The following is a 20308-nucleotide window of genomic DNA, read 5'->3' on the forward strand; positions in this document are numbered from 1 at the left end:
CGCATGTCAGCAGTAGGCTCCTGAGGCAGTCCGTCCTCCTCCAACTCTCCTCACTACATTCTTCAGAAAGAGGGCCTTCAGGAAACACACCCTAAAAGCGCAGGTCGGTGGAGGCAGCCTGCCTCGTCTCAGGTTCCTTAGATGTGATTTTTTACCACTGGAAATGTGGTGTTCCTTGCAGGTGGCATGAACGTGTTTTCAGCTGCAAGCTGTTTTCCTTCTTGCAAGGTTTGCAGGTGTCTAGAAGGCTTAGGAGACATAAACTGATTGGTTTCTCTTCGGCATATTCAGAAGTCAAACTCTGGAGGCTAGGAAGTATTTTTTAAACTTATAACTTATTTTTATTTTATGTGCACTGTTGCTTTGCATGTCTTTGTGAGGGCGTCAGATCTTGGAGTTACAGACAGCTGCGAGCTGCCATGTGGGTGCTGGGAATTGAACTTGGATCCTCTGGAAGAGCAGTCAGTACTTTTAACCACTAAGCCATCTCTCCAGCCCCAGGAATCCTATTTTTAGTCAACCTGAAATGCTTTCTTTGGAGCTGTTTTAAATCAACATGGAAATGGGACACAACTGGAGGTCAAAGTAGGACATTATGTGCATGACAAATAGTGGAGAAATATGGTGGGTAATAAGCCTTGGACATGAGGCCTGCTCATTGAGGGCCTGGTTTTCTGTATACATTCTATTTTCCTCTGTCTTTAATGAGAGAATTAATAGTAATTTCTTTATACCACCCTAATGAAAATATTAGGCTTATTCTCCCAACTATTTGCACAGCTTCTATACACCAACTCCTCACTAATTATGTGATAGCTTTAAAGTAAAATATCCATCAGGAACCAGCCACTTAAAAACAAACCTGAGCTCTTGTAGTCTTTTGGATCCATTGAGATTCATCAAGAAAGGATTCTTCTACTAGCAAATTTGCTACAGTGCAGACTTTGAAAACATTAAGTTTGTCAATGTGTGTTTCTGTGTGCTCCTGATCGTGATCATGAATGTTTGTGTGCCGGCACACCACTGCCACTGCATGAGTGTGGAGGCCAGAGGACTACTTGCAAGAGTTGTCTTCTCCTCCTACCATGTCGGTCCTAAAGATCAGGTGCTGGTTGTCATCCTGATGGCAAGCACTGTCACCCACTAAGTCAGTGTTTCTCAACCTTCCTAGTGCTGGGATCCTTTAACATAGTTCCTAATGTTGTAGTGACCCCAACCATAAAATTATTTTAGCTGTTACTCAATTTTGCTACTGTTATGAATCTTAATCTAAATATCCGATATGCGGAATATCTGATATGTGACCCCCCCAAAGTGGTGGAGACCTGTAGGTGAGAACCACTACACTAAGCCGTCTTGCAGGCCCAACTGTACCGTCTTCTTTGGAGATCTTTTTTTTTATGCAGGGCATATCTTGATTGAGAACATTGTGCTTTAGCAGCACTGGAAATTTAAACAGTCATTGTGTTCTTGGAATTTGGTCCTTGAGAACTTCTTATTTCTTAATCCTGAGATTATTTATGGTGCTTCATAGCCCCACCCCTGTCGCCTATCATTGAAGGAAGGCTTGGTGTATGGACAGTTTTACTAACTGTAAGAGAAAAGTTAAAATAAGATTTAAAAAATTATCCCAATCTGTGCAGTACTTAAATTACAGTTATTACTTCTAATAGACTTTTATCATGTATCATCTCTCTCTTTGGTTTTTCGAGACAGGGTTTTTCTGTATAGTCCTGGCTGTCCTGGAACTCACTCTGTAGACCAGGATGGTATCGAACTCAGAAATCTACCTGCCTCTGCCTCCCTAGTGCTGGGATTAAAGACGTGTGCCACCAGTGCCCAGCGTGTCTCTCTCTCTCTCTCTCTCTCTCTCTCTCTCTCTCTCTCTTTTCTTAAATTTAACTTTTATTTTTAACAATTATCAAAATTTATAATATAATATTTTTTAAGGTTTATTTATTATATATATGTACACTGTAGCTATTTTCAGACACCCCTGAAGAGGGCATCAGATCTCATTTCAGATGGTTGTGAGCCACCATGTGGTGGTTGGGATTTGAATTCAGGACCTTCGAAAGAGCAGTCAGTGCTCTTAAACACTGAGCCATCTCTCCAGCCCCAATATAATATTTTTTTATTAGATATATTCTTTTTACATTTCAAATGATTTCCCCTTTCCAGGATTCCCCCTCCCCAAAAGTCCCATAAGTCCTCTTCCCTCCCCCTGTTCCCCAATCAACCCCTTACCTCTTTTCTGTCCTGGTATTCCCCTACACTGTTGCATTGAGTCTTTCCAGGACCAGGGCCCTCTCCTTCCTTCTTCTTGGGCATCATTTATGTGAATTGTTTCTTGGGTATTCCGAGCTTCTGGGCTAATATCCACTTATCAGTAAGTGCATACCATGTGAGTTCTTTTGTGAATGGGTTACTAGCATCTGTAATCCCCATGGTGCAAAAGAAAAATGAGTCATAAAGAAGCTAAGCAGGTTCCAGGGTCTCTTGAGTCTGGTTCAGAGGAATTGCCAAGACTCCAATCTCAGGGTTCCACTGCTAAATGGGTGACCTTAACACCCAGTTATGTGCCAGTCTGCAAACTGAGAACTGTCTGAGAAAGACCATGGAAGGGTCTGGCCCTCATGCAAACTTGGGGTTTGCATGAACCCAGTCAGTTCATGCAAGTAACTTGGAAGGACCAAATTATGGACGTCTAAGTGGTGGGCTTAGCGATTTTATGTGCACGTGGCAGATAGCCTGGGCAAATCTTAGTGCGGGTGCATGGCAAGATGAGGACTGCGCTTAGAGAGTTTTATGCCAACTCTCACACGTGGGCTGGTTTAAAGAGAAAACTAGAGGCCATTAAGGGTAGGAAAGAATGCCCCAGTGTAGGGGAAAGCCAGGGCAGTGAGGTGGGAGTGGGTGGGTGCGTGGGTGAACACCTTTGTAGAAGAAGGGGAAAGGGAGGTTGTGGAAGGGAAAAGGGGAAAGGGAATACCATTTGAAATGTAAATAAATAAAATATCAAAAAAAATCAAGGGAAGAAAAAACTTCTCTGCAAGACAATTACAATAAATAAAAAAGTTTTAAAAAAAAAGTAGGAAAGGAAAAAAGCTGAGTGAGAAGGAATGAGAAGGAGGATTTGGGAAACAAGATCAAGATGGCAACAGCCTGAGTGTGCAAGGACAAAGGTGAAAGTGGAAATGGAACCGCAGGGGTGGGAGGCGGGCAGAGGAGTGACTTAAAACCTTTAGGCACCACCCAGAGAGAAGCTGGGCTTGGTATTTAACACCTTAGAGAGTGGAGATACCTGGACAAATGAAAGAACAGTGATGTCAGCTGTATCATTCATTCCTTAATGATTTGATTGTTTTTGAATAAGTATCACTGAGCCGGCTCTAGGAGGCAGGAACTGTACCAAGGAGTAGGGTTTTAATCCACCTGAAAATGCTCTGCTATGCCCAGACTGCCTTACTTCCTGGATCCCCATTCCACATTGCAGTAACTGGAAATACTGCTGTCAGATTATGAATGGCGATTCATTTGGAACTTAAAAAAAAAAAAAAACCTTTAAATTACATTCTTAGTTAATCGTTTGCTGTTGGTGGCGTTGTATGTGACAAGGACAATTTGTGGAAGTCAGTTCTCTCCTTTTCACCATGTGGGTCCTGGGGATAGAACACAGGTTCCAGAAAGGTTCTACGTCATTTTCTTCCCAAAACTTGAGTAGTATCATGGGACAGTGGTTTGCTTGCTAGGGTGAGTGGTCTTTTCTTCAATCCCTTTTATCTTCAAAGGGTATTTGCCTTGTCCACCCCCCCTCACCCCACCCCCACTCCTCACCCCAGAAAATTTTTCTATTGTTTTTCCATTTGCCTGAAGCATGGAAGTTGAAGGAACTTCTACAACCTCAAACCCCAAGTTTGCATGAGGGCTAGACTCTCTCAGTAGGGTTCTGTTTCCTTTCCAATGACTTCAAGCAGTCTTTTGTAAGCAGAAGTCCAGATTCCTACTCTGAGGGTCAGGGCAAGAGTGTGCATGTCTTTTCCGAGACAGGGTTTCTTTGTGTAGCCCTGGCTGTCCTAGAACTCACTCTATAGACCAGGCTGGATGCGAACTCATCTGCCTGCCTCTGCCTCTCACGTGCTGGGATTACAGGCGTGCGCCACCATCTCCCAGCTAAGAGTGTGCATTTCTGTCCCCTTCCTGGTGATTCATGCTCTGAACCCTAGCTGTTGGCTGAGTGGTTTTGTGTCCAGCTGTGCTATTAAAAATACAAATTCTGCTGATAGCGATTTCTCTCCATTTCACATGTGCCTCGGAAACTTGTTCCCTGTAGTGGGGTAGGGGGTGCAGGGGTTTGGTCATGCGCCTTGGCAGTGACAGCTTACACTCAAGTAGATGAAACATGCCGTCGTCTGCATATGCGCATGATGAAATCTGTCTGGCAAAGCTCGGGCTTTCTGCACAGACTGAAAGAGCACAGTGCTCATGGCTGAAGATTAGTGCATTATCCAAAGAACTGGAGGATGGGAGACAAACTTAATTATACATGATGTTGCCTTTCTGCCAGGAAGAAGAGAAAATGACCATGGTTTAAGAAATTGGTCAGAGTTTATGTAGTTGGTTGAAACTTCTCAAAATAATTTTTTTTTTTGCCAGGCGATAAAAAATAAGTTATAATTTTCTATAGGTTTATTTGTAGGTGTTTTTCTCACCTTAATTTTTTTATAGATTTATTTATTTTATATATGTGGGCACACTGTCCCTGTCTTCAGACACACCAGAAGAGGGCATCGGATCCCATTCAGATGGCTGTGAGCCACCATGTGGTTGGTGGGATTTGAACTCAGGACCTCTGAGCCGTCTCTCCAGCCCCACCTTAATATTTTTTTAATCAACGAGTGGCGGCAAATAACGACATTTAAAATAATAGTTTCTTTTGGCATAATCATGCACATGTGCTTTATTTCTTTGATTTTAGCCTAGTGAAAAATTTCCAGATGTCTGTAGCAGAAGATTCCACCAATGCCTTAAACTATCTTTTTTTTTTTTTTGTGAGATAGGTTAGTATTTCTGAGTCAATGTATTTTAATGCACACTTATTTAATGTGTATCATGATGTCATTACTTTCTTTTTGAGTGGTATTGGAAACTGCATCTAGGGCCTTGTACATGCTGAACACATGCCCTGCCAAGGAGCTACCTGCAAGGCTGTCTTTGTCTTTCATTTAAAATGTATCATTACTCTCATACTATTATACTCTAAAATACTGTTATTATAGTTTTCTAGGTTCATCGCATAATAGTTAAAAATGCAGTTATTATGGTTTTGCTAATACATAGTTTAAAATTGTGGGCTATGAAATCAGATAGTTGTCAGATTGAATTCTGACCACTGCTTTGAGTATTATTATCAATTTCACAGAGTATTTTAAAGCTCTCGACTTAATTATTATGTACAAAAGAGTTTAATAGCGTGCTGTACACTTACTGTGCACATAATAAACCATGCTGTTGACTACGTGGCTAGGGTCTCCAGAGGATCAAGTGTCTCAGATGTAAGAGGGACATTGGGATGGGCCATCAGGTAATGTAGTAGGGACTGTTCTTCCCAGGGAGGTTGTGAGTTGGAAGATTGAGGCTTTCCCATCTGTCAAGGTGAAGTGGAGTGTTTTCCAGCAAGACCCAGGCTAAGCTGAGATGGCTTGGTCTAGGATGCTCAGGCTTAGGGCTGGATCTAAATGTTAGAAATTAACATAGACCCAAGTGTTTTGTGTTTTTGTTTATGTTTTTGTTTTTGTTTTTGTTTTCACACGGACATGTAATTGCCGAGAACAATCACAAACCGAGCGATACGTGTAAAGAGGAAGGCAGGCAGGATGTGAGTTCGATGTGAGGCTTCGAACGTGTGTTCGCGAGCTGAGGGTGAGCAGAGAACTGAATAGACACAGTGATCAGCAGGGTTCCTGGATCAGGATGCAGACAGGAACCACGGACTCGTGGGATGACTAAGGAGAAGGTCACAGCTGAAGTCCACCTGGGCTGGAAATCATAGGTATTGCGTCCCCCCACGGGCATATGCGGAGCTAGTGGGGTGGTGTTCTCCAATTTGCACAAATATGTAATTTACTAGGTCTTAGCGTCAGCACCCTGGGTATGAGATGAACCCTTAAGTCATGTATCACTGGCCAAGCAGGCAGTACAAGAAGTCTTCACCACAGAGAGCATGGGGACATGGCTTAGGACCTTAGTAACTTATAAAATAAAAACTAAAGTTTGGCTGTCGAGCTGCAGGGAGGAGGAGCAAGCGAGATAGAATATAAATAAATGAATCCAGATATTGGAAAAGGGCGATCTAATGTAGGATCCAGCTTCGGCAAAGAAAGCCCTCTGCAAGAGCGGGACCAAACTGTTGAGCTGCTAGCTCTGGACTCTCCAGCCTGTCTTTTCCTGAACCAAGAGCAGCATCAGATCATGGGGGTGGCTTAATCTATGAATGGATACTCAGAAGCCCCTGGAGAAAGGCCAAAAGGAAATAGAACCAAAGAAACCGGACAGCAGGGGTCTTCGAATGCCCAGCATTGGAAAAAGCGAATGTCACGGCTGTTTCCCATTTCGAGACCTACATGGTATTTTGTACTTGGGGAGTTTTCACTGCTGTTGTTGAACATACTGTTTTCTTTTTTTGGCAGTTCAGATTAGCAAGCTCCCTTGGGCTGGAGAAAATATTAAGAGGCTTCCAAATTAAAGCATGACTGTTTTTCTAGGACCGTTTTCTAGGGTTTGCTTTGTACAGTGGGGAGGTGCAGGTTGGAAGGAAGACAGGAAGGCAGGTTGAGAATAATAGTTCTTACTTCAGCAGAATTTGTGTCAGACTGTAAACTCTCCAAAGCTTTATTAATTGATGTTAATTCGGTTGAAGGAATGGGTGGAATTGGCAGCTATAGAAACATTCTGTAATGTTTGATCTGGTTTTAAAAGTACAGAACTGCTCTTCTGTGAAGGGTGCCTCTGGGAGAGGCGGTGCGTATGAAGGTCCTGCTATGATAGATAAGGTTTGAGTCATGGTTTTGCTTCATGTCAGGTGGGAAACTTCTCTGGGCTGTTCAGTTTCTTCCTTCTAAAATAACAACAGTGCACGCTTACCACTTCCTCCAAAGGTGGTTGTCAGGGTAGCAAGTGGCGCGTACCAGTGCTCATTTATTTCTCAGTGAATTTATGTCATCATTATTCCTTGGGCACGTGCCACATGCTAGGCATTTACAGTGAAGAATTATTATAGAAGATTGAGTTCTGATACCTGTAACTAAATCCAACACATATCTATTTAGCAACTTCTCTGTGGCACGACCTGTACTAGGAGTGAAATATGACAGGTCTTGCCTGCTTTCAGGAAGCATGAAGCCATATTTGGGGCACTTACTGTACCATCTGTTGTGATCTCTATACTTCAACAAACCCAATAGTTTTCTTTTCCTACCTCATGGTTCTATAGTGAATCCCAGAGCAGCGACCCTTAAACTTCTGTAGGCATTAAGAATCTCATGTTGAAGGTAACCTTTCACGGGGCTCCCATCTCACCCTGGCTGGTACTGACCCTTGGTTTCTGCTCTAGAGATAGCTCCTCTTTATTGTTATCAGCACTTTTAGAACAATGCCAACAAACATACCACGAGGAAGTCTTAGCTGACGATTTTCCCCTTACTTTTATCTTGAGATGACAGGGTGACACTGGAAGAGATCTCTAAGGGACAGACTAAACTCTTTCTCTTAAGAGTGTGTGGGAAACAACTTTTATCATCAAGAAGCTCATGCGAACAGAGCCACTTAGCAAGCTTATTGTGGCCCTTACAGGCATTGCTACAATTCTGGCTGTTTGTGAATTTAGAAGTGCAATACAAACAGTGCATTCTTTTGTTATTGAAGAGAAGGGAAAGCTGTTGTCTTAAAAAACTGTGTGTGGGAAGGTGTGTGTGTGTGTGTGTGTGTGGTTTGTGTTTGGGGGGCGGGTGGAGAGAGGGAGAGGGAGAGTTACATACTCCTGTGTGTATGCAGTCCTGAGGTCAACATTGGCTATCTTTCACCATCACTTTCTTCCTTATTTATTGAGAACCACTGAACCCGAAGTTCATCTGTTTAGCTACACACTGGCTGGTAAGTGAGCCTCAGTGATCTGCCCCTTCCTGACTCCACCCCCACCAAGTGCTAAAATTACAGAAAACATCCACATCCAGCTTCTTTGGAGGTCAGATCTCAGGTCCTTACGCTTCCATAGCAAACACATCATGGAATGAAACTTTCTCCCAATCCAAAGTGTTGCCATTTTTAAGCTTATTTTGGCACAGAGGAAAAGCTCAACCCGTGTCCTCTAAGTGAGTTCTGACTTCCTTGAAGCCCCCAGTCCATATGTTAAAGTTTGTGACGCTATGGTTTGAAGGATGCATTTGCTCCAAAATCAGCTACCGTTCATGTTTAATGTCAAGCTCTTAAAATGGGCTTGCTTGTTCTGTGGAAGTTAAGTTCTAGGTCTTTATGGCTTTTTGAAGCTATATAAAATCCTGCCTGCTTTTCCTTTGTATATTTTTGCTCTAAGCAACATAGCTATTCCATTTACTGTATTATAATTAGAGAATTAATCTATTTGTGGAAACTTTTTCCTGTGAACAAACAGAGGGACCATGCATGTTTATCACCAGGATATCCTGGTTGGCCCTGACCGCCTTTGCACCTTGAATATCAAAGCTCAGAGTTGGCCATGAAATTCTAGAAAGTACCTAAGCTTCCTAAGTTTTTTTTTTTTTAAGTGCTGTGTATAACACTACTTCAAAAGCAGGTTTATTTTACTTTTTGAAGGAAAAAAAAAGAAAGAGAACATTTTCTTACATTTCTTTGTTTTCAGTTGAACCACACATTAGTGAGTAAAAAAGAAGACAAGAACAAGATTCTCACACATAATGCTGTACAACTTTATAAAATTACCCCTAAGAGAATGATCTAAAGGATAAAGAAGCAAATTGAATGCTAAATACTAACATCTTTTTCTAGGGCCCTTATGTGTAGCTATATTTTCAAAATTTTGCTGATAGTAGTAAATTATATCTTTATTATTTATTTACATGACATATGTTATTTTGAGCAGAAATGTAAATGCTTGTTTTGAGCATTTTTTTTTTTTTTACAACCTTGGACTGTGGTCAGTTGCTTTCTAGGAGAGTGTGACAATCTGCTGTCATTGAGGGTGTGCTTTGGCTTATAGACATGTGTGGGCATTCAGCTACAAGCCAACTGGTTGACCTAAGGCCCTCACCCTCAGGTGGAATACACAAGCCAAATTACAGGTGTGTGTGGACTAAAGTTTATGCACTTAGCTCCCTTGTTTACTTGCTTTCTCCTGTCATTTGAAACTAATTTATTATAATGGTACTTGGGAGGAGTGGCTGACCTTCAGATGTGACAAGCGAGCTCAGTCAGGTGGTAATTGCAGTTTAGAGCTGCTTAGCAAACTTTCTACACTATCATTAGCACCAGTGGGTCTCAGCTGTGAGAAACCCAGAAGGATCGGGATTCTTAAGATGACCTTCTGTTAGAAAGACAAACAAAAAACTTAATTTTTACTTACTGTGTTCCATTTACAAAGGGAGAAAGTAGCTTAAGATGTCCAGCTAGCGGATAAGAGAATAGCTCAGTAGGTAAAGCACTTCTTATACAGGCATGAGGAGAGGACAGAACTCCTACCCTCAGAATACATTTAAAAATACTCAGTAGCATTGGTAGGTAACACATTACTTTGTTTTATTTTTTATCTATTTATTTATCTATTTATCTATCTATCTATTTATTTATTTATTTTGAGGTTTTGGAAACAGAGTTTCTCTGTGTCACCCTGACTGTCCTGGAACTCACTCTGTAGACCAGGCTGGCCTCCAGAATCACAGAGGTCTGCCTGCCTCTGTCTCTTGAGTGCTGGGATTAAAGATGCATGCTACCAATGCTCGGAAGGCAAAGTCTGGTAGGTCGCTGGGGCTGTCTGACAGCTAGCCTAGACAGTGCCTAGAAAAAAAAAAAAAGAAAAAAGAAAAAAATAAGGCAATAACTGAAGAGGACTGGGACTTGAGCTTGACCTCTGGTTTCGACATGTATGCACACATACATGTGTATGTGCACACACAAACATACACAATTAAACAAAGATTTTTTCACTTCAACTTATTTTCCTTCCTTTCACTTACTTTCCTCTTAGAAGGAATTGCAAATGATTCCAGCCTGACCTCACTTTGTATACTCAGGAGTTTGGATCGTGGTGGCTAGATATGGATAAGAAAGAAAGGAATGGTATCTGCAATTATTTAGGTCATTTGGGACCTTTGTAAGGGAAGCAAAGCAATAGTGTGTCTAGTAAAAGCCAAATGCACTGAAATAAAAATATGTGTTACATTCAGCACTAGCTATTGTTTGCCTTCTGCATTTAATCACACAGTAGGAGTTTTTCATGTCTTGTTTTTGAAGAAACGAAGAGGGGTACCAAGCAAATATACTTTAGATGTTTCCAGTAGTGGTTCTCAACTTTTCTAATGCTGCAACCTTTTAATACTGTTCTTTATGTTGTGGTGACCCCAACTATAAAATTATTCTGTTGCTACTCCAGAACTGTAATTTTGCTATTCTTCTGAATCATAATATATATAAATATCTGATATGCAGGATCACTAATATGCAACCCTACAGGGGTCATGACCCCTAGGTTGAGAGCCACTGGTTATACTTTTGATTCTATAGTGTTATGTGTATATTTACATGCTAGAGAAGATTGCCATCTATATATTATTTCTGACCACAAAGGTACAATGAATAAGACACTAATCCAAAACAAAACTGAGTGAACCTACCTATGCTGTGATGTTGAAACGTCAAATATGAATATCTAAAAGTTGAAATGTTTCAGTAAATTTTTTCCTGATTTTTAAAAACTGAAAATGAGCTCTGAAACTATTATGCATCAAATCAGGCCCCAAGAAGTAAAATGGTTATTCACATCTTGAAGCACATACTTACTTTTTATTAAGAAGAATTTAAAAAAAAAAGATATTCTTTAGTGTTTTTGGAGAAAGGTTTGGCTATGGAGATATGTAAATTCTGTTTTTGAAAGAAGTTTTTACTCTTTTGCAGAACATGAAGTTTCAGGGAAGCCTCTAGCTTTGATACTACAAAACTGTTGTCTGTTGAAAACTTGTATCATATGTTGGTAGGTTACTTACTAGAGTAAACAGAAGTGTTCTTTCTGCATGCTCAGCGAGCATTTTCAATGTTATAGACCCATGTCTTTTTCTCTTCTCTCTCTAGATTTACTTACTAATTCATGTATTTGAACCATCGTGGGAGACCTCCGCATCTTCAGCTCCTCTCGCTTTGGACCCTGTTTCAGGCAGGCCAGCCATGAAAGGGTACCTGGTCGCCATATTCCTGAGTTCCATCTTTCTCTACTATGTGCTGTACTGCATCCTGTGGGGAACAAATGGCTATTGGTAAGGGTCAGATTTTACTATGAGAACATGGCTTTCAAACTAGCCTTCCCCTCCATTTAACAATTTAACAATTGAAAAATTTTAGGGAGATGGCCCAGTGAGTCAAGCACTTGCTACACAGGTGTGAGGACCTGGATATAGATTACTAGAACTCATGTAAAAACCAAGCAGGAGTCTGGGTTTTTGTAACCCCACACTGGGAAGGAGGGATGGATTAGAAACAGGAAGGTTGCTAGTGATGACTAGTCAAAAATAAGAGTTAGTTCCAGGTTTCGTGAGAAAATGTCTGAAAAGAATCAAGGAATACAGCTAGAGAAAAGCATAACACACACATATATACACACACACATGAATTTGTGTACACATACAAACACACATATTCATGTTTACATATGTGGTTACACACATACATATACATGCACATATACATGTGCATACACATACACATACATACACATGCAGAGATGCACACATACATGCACATACACACATGCTCATACATACACATACATGCTGACACATGCACACACATACACATCAATTTACACACAATGGATGCATGCACATATGCACATATACACATACATGTACACACAAACACATATTCATACACATATATACACAAACACACACATGCACAAACACACACACATACACACACAAAAGATTTTTAAATAAAAAACCCTGTTAGCCCTATTTCTTAAAAAAATTAATTTTATATATGAATGTACATTTTTTTTGTGATTATATGTATGTTATGTCTAGCTATCCAACAGAGGTCAGAAAAGGGAATTGTTGGATCCTCTGGAGCTGAATTTCCAGATGGGTGTGAGCTACCCAACATGTATGCAGGGAACTGACCTGAGGTCCTCTTCAGGCATTGTATGTGCTCTTAGCCTCTGAACCACCCCCTCCAGCCTCAACCTATTGCTAACTCCCCAGTAAAGCCAACAGTATTAACTTTATTCAGGATATAACATTCCGTGTTTATACAACAGTTCATTTTCTTGAATTAAGGAAGCAGTTCTTGGACTCAACATCAGTTTGAACTTGTTACTGCTAACATATACACACTACATTCAGTTTCCTTTGTTTAAAAATACAGTGTATATCTCAAACTAGCTTCACTTTAAAATACTTTAAAATACTGAGGCATGCTGCAGATAAATTTATAAGTGTGTTTTTCATACTTCCATTGGCTAAGAATAAAGTTTAGTTGTGCTTTCGTAAATGGAATGTAGTACACAATGAAATCCAAATAAATGAGATCATATCTTCCTGTCTTACACAGAAGATCAGTGCTTTGTCAGGGTTTCAGTGGATCTTAGGTTGTCTCTAGCGAGAAGAAAAAAAATCCCATGTTTCTGTTTTCTGTACTTCCATTACTGAAGAAGCATGGTAGTGCTTTCTCATGAAATAAAGCTGAGCAAATACTACTGGAAGAAAACCTAATGCCAGGTGGGTGGTTTGGCCCTAAATGCTGGGCCAGAGAACTTTGAAGTCTGATTAAGAATTTAATGAACATCATCCCACAGGAGTCTCTCCCTTCATGTCTGCCACCTCATAATAATAGAAGAAATGAAGAAAAAGCAAAATGCTTGCTATTTTACTATTTGTAATAGGGTTCTCTAGAAGACTAGAACTCATAGAATATACATACATTATAAAGGGGGATTTATTAGAAGGGCTTCCATGATAGGGGCTGGATAATCCAACAGCAGCTCCCTGACACCTCGAGGGAGGCTCAGATCATGAAGTCACTCAGTCTGAGAAGCTGGATGCTTCTGCAGACCCAGTCTTCTGATGAAGAGCTGGAGGATCCTTCAAAATTGCTGGGTGTTAGTTCACATTGGAAGACAGAAGTTGGAGTCTATGCCAGTGAAGGACAGAAGCACTCCTAAGCAAAACGGCAAGCTAGCTATGTTGCTTTTTTCCTCTGATCTTTTTCTATCTGGGTTACCTGGAAGAAGGTGCTGTCCACTCTGTGGTAGGGTCTTGCTCCCTCAATTAATCATTACTAAAAATGCTCTCAATACCTACCCAAAGGCATATCTCTTAGTTAATTCGAAATGACCCAAGATTAGATTACCTACCATTCTACTTTTCTATACATCCTGTTTATCACAGAGGAAATGATAAAGAAGATAAGAAGAAGACTTTGAATTCACAACCATCTTTTGTCATCAGAATTTCAAGAGTGTTTAAATTAAACCAATGTTAATCATTGACAGGACCTGGGAGACCACAACTAATGTGCGTGTGCACTATGGTCTTGCTTTCTACAAAACTGTTTAAGGGAGACTGGGGTACCAAGTCCTTGCATAGCTCAAGGATGGACCTGATGGGGGCAACAAGGAAACAAAGACAAGACAGACAGATGGACATACAGATAGATGGACATACAGATAGAAAGGTATTCCGAGCTTCTGGGCTAATATCGACTTATCAGTGAATGCACGCCATGTGTGTTCTTTTGTGACTGGGTTACCTCACTTAGGATGATATTTTCCAGTTCCACTCATTAGCCAAAGAATTTCATGAATTCATTGTTTTTAATAGCTGAGTAGTATTCAATAGTGTAAATATACCACATTTTCTGTATCCATTTCTCCGTCGAGGGACATCTGGGTTATTTCTAGCTTCTGGCTATTATAAATAGGGCTGCTAAGAACATTGTGGAGCATATGTCTTTATTACATGCTGGGGAATCCTCTGGGTATATGCCCAGGAGTAGTATAATGGGGTCCTCCAATAGTATCATGCCCTGTTTTCTGAGGAACCGCCAGACTGATTTCCAGAGTGGTTGTACCAACTTGCAATCCCACCAGCAGTGGAGGAGTGTTCCTCTTTCTCCACATCCTTGCCAGCACCTGCTGTCTCCTGAGTTTTTGATCTTAGCCATTCTGATTGGTGTGAGGTGAAATCTCAGGGTTGTTTTGATTTGCATTTCCCTGATGACTAGGGATGTTGAACATTTCTTTAGGTGCTTCTCTGCCATTCGATATTCCTCAGGTAAAAATTCTTTGTTTAGCTCTGTACCCCATTTTTAATGGGGTTATTTGGCTCTCTGGAGTCTAACTTCTTGAGTTCTTTTTTATATCTTGGATATAAGCCCTCTGTCAGATGTAGGGTTGATAAAAATCTTTTCCCAATTTGTTTGTTGTCATTTTGTCCTATTGACAGTGTCCTTTGCCTTACAGAAACTTTGTAATTTTATGAGGTTCCCTTTGTCAGTTCTTGATCTTAGAGCATAAGCTATTGGTGTTCAGGAAATTTTCCCCTGTGCCCATGTGCTCAAGGCTCTTCCCCAGTTTCTTTACCCAGTAGTTTCAGTGTGTCTGGTTTTATGTGGCGGTCCTTGAACCACTTGCACTTGAGCTTAGTACAAGGAAATAAGAATGGATCAGTTTGCATTCTGCATGCTAGCCTCCAGTTGAACCAACACCATTTGTTGAAAAAGGCTATCGTTTTCCACTGGATGGTTTTAGCTCCTTTGTCAAATATCAAGTGACCATAGGTGTGTGGGTTCATTTCTGGGTCTTCAATTCTATTGATCTACTTACCTGTCATTATAACAATACCATGCCGTTTTTAACACTATTGCTCTGTAGTACTGCTTGAGGTCTGGGATACTGATTCCCCAAGAAGTTCTTTTACTGTTGAGGATAGTTTTAGCTATCCTGGGTTTTTTGTTATTCCAGATGAATTTGGGAATTTCTCTTTCTAACTCTATGAAGAATTGAGTTAGGATTTTGATGGGGATTGCATTGAATATTGCTTTTGGCCAGATGGCCATTTTTACTATATTAATCCTGCCAATCCACATATCAAATGATGCCCAAGGAGAAGGAAGGAGAGGTCCCTGGTCCTGGAAAGGCTCGATGTAGCAGTGTAGGGGAATAGCAGCACAGGGAAGCAGGAGAGGGTTGATTGGGAAACGGGAGAGAGGAGAGAGCTTATGGGACTTTTAGGGAGGAGGAAACCAGGAAAGGGGAAATCATTTGAAATGTAAAAGAATATATCTAATAAAAAAAGAAAAAAAAAGAGATAAACTAGAGAACTGAAAAAAAAAATAGGAGTAGCACTCTAGATTGTTGAAGAAAATTAATTATTCCTCAAATGGCATTGGGGAAATAAGCAATACATTGCACATAAAGTAAAATTCTTACTTCATTTCACATGTGAAAAAACTAAATTCTGGATAGGTGGAAAGTATTATTAAAAATAAAATAAAAGAAAGCTAGAACTGGGTACATGGTCTGGGCTCTCTGCTAGAGAAACCTCAGCACCCTGGAGACTCAATGTGTTTAGCGTATACAGTTGAAATGAGAGGCCAAGGTATTGTATAAAGCTAGAAAAGAAGGTAGGGTTATGCATATATGTAAGCCAGGAGGCAGGATTCAGGGCGTAGAGTTGGATCAAAGTGACAGGTTAAAGTAATCATGATAGGAGCAGTCTCTGTAGGGGAACAGTCTTCAGGCCATACACATCACAGTAGAAAGCTATGGTGGATATTTTCGTCATATACTATGGACACACAGAATTAGTCCCCAAGGAAAGCTTTGCCATCCCTGTGATGAGTCTGAAGCAATGGCGTCCTTGATCGGCTGTGTCCATTTCAAAAGCACACTTTCACTTATGACTTTATTCATTCAGGACTTCCTTTGCTCCCTATACTTGGGAGACAGTTACAGGGGCAGGGAAGCTGATTCAATCGATAAATATTTTTCATACAAACATAACGACCTGAATTTGATCCCTACTGCCTATATAAACAACCAGGTGTGAGAGTACATCCTGGCCAGTGGGCCTAGCCTAATTCATAGACGTAGGTTCTCACTCTAGAAACATCGAATTAGATGGTACTTAAGGATGAACCACACCCAAAGTTGTCCTCTGGCCTACACAAGCACAACAAAACCAATAGCAGATGACTCGGGGGTTAAGTTACTAGCCATTCAAGTTAGAGGGCAAGAGTTTGGATCCCCAGAATGCACAGTGGATATTGGAGCTCAGCCCTGGTCTAAGCTTGTAAGGCAGAGACAAGTGATTCCCCAGTCCAAGCTGGCTCACGAGTATTCGTGAACTCTGGGTTTGGGTGAGCGACTCCGCCTCATGAAGAGTGTTCAAGGGAGATTCCCAATGTCAACCTTGGGCCTCAACTCATACAATCACACACATGGGTGCATCCACACATATGTGATATGTTGCTTCTATGTTTCTGACCTTAGACATGAAGTAATAGACTCGTTGAGTGTAATATAGTGTTTGCGGCTTGCTGGGATGGTTGACCACATCTGCTATTGTTATGTATAAACCAAATGGTCATTGCCTTTGCAGAATTCTCAAAATATCTCATTACATAAGGACTTATATCATCCTTGTCCAGTTGCTTACTAGTTCTAATTGTGGAGATTTTATACTTTAAAACAACAACAAAAACGATTTGTCTATAAAATGTTCAGTCTATTCACATTGAGTCCTATTTATAGTAGAAAGAAACTAATTAATTTTTAACTTTTTTCTCATTCAGTTTTTAAAATTAATTTCTAAAGCATTGCTTCTTCATATCATCAATGACCAGTCAGTTCTTGTGTGAAACTGTTTTTTGCTCTTCTTCCTTGGCTATTTCCTCCCATCCCCCCCACTCCCCAATTTACTTTCCTTGTTGTGTTTCTCAATACCCTTTCAAGTCATGGAGACAAGTATTTCATTCAGGAACCAACGAAGCCAAGAACCTAGGGCAGTGAGCTGGCTCTCAGTGGTGTGACTCGTGACACCCTAGAGAAAACACTCTGTTGAAGCAACTCAGTCAGAAGTTTCCACAGTCTGCTGTCACTCAGTGTCCCACATATGACTTGTGGATGAAAGCCATGTGCACTTGGGCTGGGTTTGATTTCAAAGGCCTTTGAGGCGTTAAAACTAGAGTGTGGGTCTGACTCACACCCTGAGGTAATCCTACTTAGGTCCCTGAGAATCACTGTTCCTCCAGCCTCAAAGGTCACCATGACCTTTCCTATTCTCCTTTGACTTTCACTCATGAATTTGCAAGCTTGTGCAGGATCTGGAGAAGGGGTGTGCATGTGAGTGAGTCTGTGCTTGCAGGTCCTCTGCTTAAAAGTCTGGTCAGCAGAGGAGCCCTATGTTCCTGGGGTACACATTCCTCCTTGAGCAGGACTCCTGGTTTCTCACTGCCACTGTTTCTGTCTCTTAGGTTGCCAACTGAAGAAATGAGGAACAGAAACAATGTCAGGAATTGTTTTAAAAAGCCAGCTTTCGCAGATCTTCTGAGGTAAAAAAGATCAACCAAAAAACTGGCCATCCAACATTTGCAGGATGTCTTTGTGGTCATTTTTCACACTCTTTGTCCTTTTCATGCAAACCTTGATACATGATGGACCCTGCATGTGTCAGAAAGTGGGAAAGGAACTGGGATAGTCTGATCTTGTGTATTTGGTCAGCACTTTTGAGTATATTTTAAGGAAAGGCATGGGAGTTGCTGTTCTCACTTAGGTGAGACTGGACAGGCATACTTGCATTTGATCAGAAAAAAAGAACTGTTCTTAGGCTTTTCCTGCCCCTTCTCCTACTCTATTTTTTACTTTTGTTATTTGAGGATTCTTTCCCCTTGTACTATAAACATGATCGTGTATTTTTATTAGGGTTTCTTCTTTAGAAATTTCTCCTCACTTTTACAGAACTACACAGAATGCAAATGATTGATCCGCATGTAATTTGAACAGGGAGTGATCACTGTGGCTTCCCGAAATTGTAGGCTACAGCCATTTCTGTCCCCAGGCACTGTGACTTGAATAGATGGCTGGGCGACACACTTTTATTTTATGCATATGAGTACACCGTGACTGCCTTCAGACATACCAGAAGAGGGTATCGGATCCCATTGCAGTTGGTTGTGAGCTATCATGTGATTGCTGGGAATTGAACTCAGAACCTCTGGAAGAGAAGTCAGTGTTCTGACCCACAGGACAGTCAACAGGGTCCCTGGACCACCTAGGAGAGGACGAAAGACAGACATGAGAAGGGGACAGCAAGTCTGACTCTGATCAAGCTGTCAACCCTTATTGTTCTACACACCACAATATAAAGGAAAGCAAGCAGGATATAGATGGGGGTATGAGGGGGGAAACTGTCTCCGGGGAACAGTCTCTCAGGGGGCAAGCACTATCTCTAAACATTGTCTCCAGGAAATAGTCTCTCAGAATTTTCTCTCAGAATCTTATGACAAAGCTGGCTTGGGCTTCAAGGAAGCTGGCAAACTAAAATGATCACGAGGAGGTGAAGTGGAAAGAGATTGTTATAGTAACCTAACTGCAGGTGAGCTCTGTTTGTTCTAACCAACATAAGCTCTATATGTGTTGACCAACTTGATATTTGCAAACCTGAGAGCTAATATTTCTTCTTCTAAAGGCAGGCTTGAGCATGTGAGAGGGCTGGAAGGAGGAGGTTTTAAGATCTAAGTGAGAATGGCTCCTGACAAGTCAGCACTCTTTGGAGTCTCTCTCTCCAGCCCCTACACTTTTAGATAGCAGACTAGCCATGAATTCAGTGAGGCATGTTTAATTGTCTAACACAGTATTTGAGACTCCCTTCCCATGAGGTTATGTTATTTGTTTAGGACTGCCGAGTGAGTAATTAATTAATTACTTGTTTTAAGTAATCAATTTGATTACTTAAATCTTAGATTACTCACTTAGATTAAATGGAAAGGAAGGTGTGTGCTGGTCATTTGTACCGTGTTCTCTGGAGATGAGCATGCCAACTCCTCAGAGATAGAGCGAGGCCAGGAGCGGAGCCCCGAGGACACTCTGCCTGGGAGGCTGGATTGTGAGGAAGACTCCAAGTCAGGTTTGAGTGCAGATTTCAGTTGTGTTGCTTGTGGGCTAATGGCTCCCACTCCCAACAAGATCTTCACTACCATACTTAACCACAGCAAGCTTTTTGTAGGAGTAACAGTTGCAGAACTGCCTTGTGATAAAAGACATTTTAATCTATATAGTACATATTGTGATATTCATAATTATTACCGCTAAAACTAATACTTATCAAGGTTCTTGCTATGTCTGACATATTGTACCAAGTAATCATTTCTTTTAGAACATAAATGCAAGTAATGAATAGAGGTTTGACTCCAAACACATGCTGGTTACCGGTTACTGTTATTGTTATATCCCTCTGGCCAGCTTAGAGAAAGAGAACCCTTTACCATTGGTGCCACATTTTATAGCTTGGCTTCTTTAAGAAGACAGGGAGGATTTGGGCCTTCTCCCAAGCTTGAAACTGGAGACATGACACTTCTTCTCCCTGGTGTAGGTCCTGAACTTGGAGAACCAGCACCGATTTTAAAATGACATTTGCAGGTTGGCAAGCCTCTGAAGCCACTGTCACTGCCGGTGCCAAAGCTAGGACATACATTTGGTCAGGGAACCACTGGATTCTCACCTGTTTCCTTTGCAATGTCAGTTTGTAATGAGCAGGATTAAAATTGGAAGCATGTCAGTTTTGCTCTATTGCGATTTCCATTTGTCATGCAGCCGTGGAAAGATCTAGCCTCACTCTGCTTTCCGCCTGCATGTTTCAATATGAGCACACAGCTGTTGGGCGAAGTAAGATCACACGCATGTGGAGCCTGCAGTGAAGCCTGCCAGGCCCTGCCCTGTAGCCCCATTGTAGTCTTTATGGTGGGAGAAAATATCTTATTAGTGAAAATGTTAAGATTGTTTTTTCTCTCTTTAATAACACACATAAGCACCTTTTCTACCTTATAATAG

The 20308-nt window shown here is 41.1% G+C and overlaps 1 protein-coding gene across 2 annotated transcripts in view; it reads left to right on the forward strand.

The window, feature by feature from the left end:
• The first annotated feature begins 5 nt into the window (after positions 1-5).
• Positions 6-20308, forward strand: part of St3gal6 (ST3 beta-galactoside alpha-2,3-sialyltransferase 6) — a 39399-nt gene continuing 19096 nt past the window's right edge. The window contains exons 1-4 of one of the 2 annotated variants that reach the window (XM_052157938.1): positions 6-103; positions 11164-11239; positions 11338-11519; positions 17734-17811. In XM_052157938.1, the coding sequence (XP_052013898.1) occupies positions 11234-11239; positions 11338-11519; positions 17734-17811 (266 nt within the window). In that variant the 5' untranslated portion in view covers positions 6-103; positions 11164-11233. The remainder of the gene's footprint in view (positions 104-11163; positions 11240-11337; positions 11520-17733; positions 17812-20308) is intronic. The other variant, XM_052157939.1, reaches the window with a different exon arrangement.

This window comes from Apodemus sylvaticus, chromosome 15 (assembly GCF_947179515.1).
Source record: "Apodemus sylvaticus chromosome 15, mApoSyl1.1, whole genome shotgun sequence".
In the NCBI taxonomy this organism is placed as follows: Eukaryota; Metazoa; Chordata; class Mammalia; order Rodentia; family Muridae; genus Apodemus; species Apodemus sylvaticus.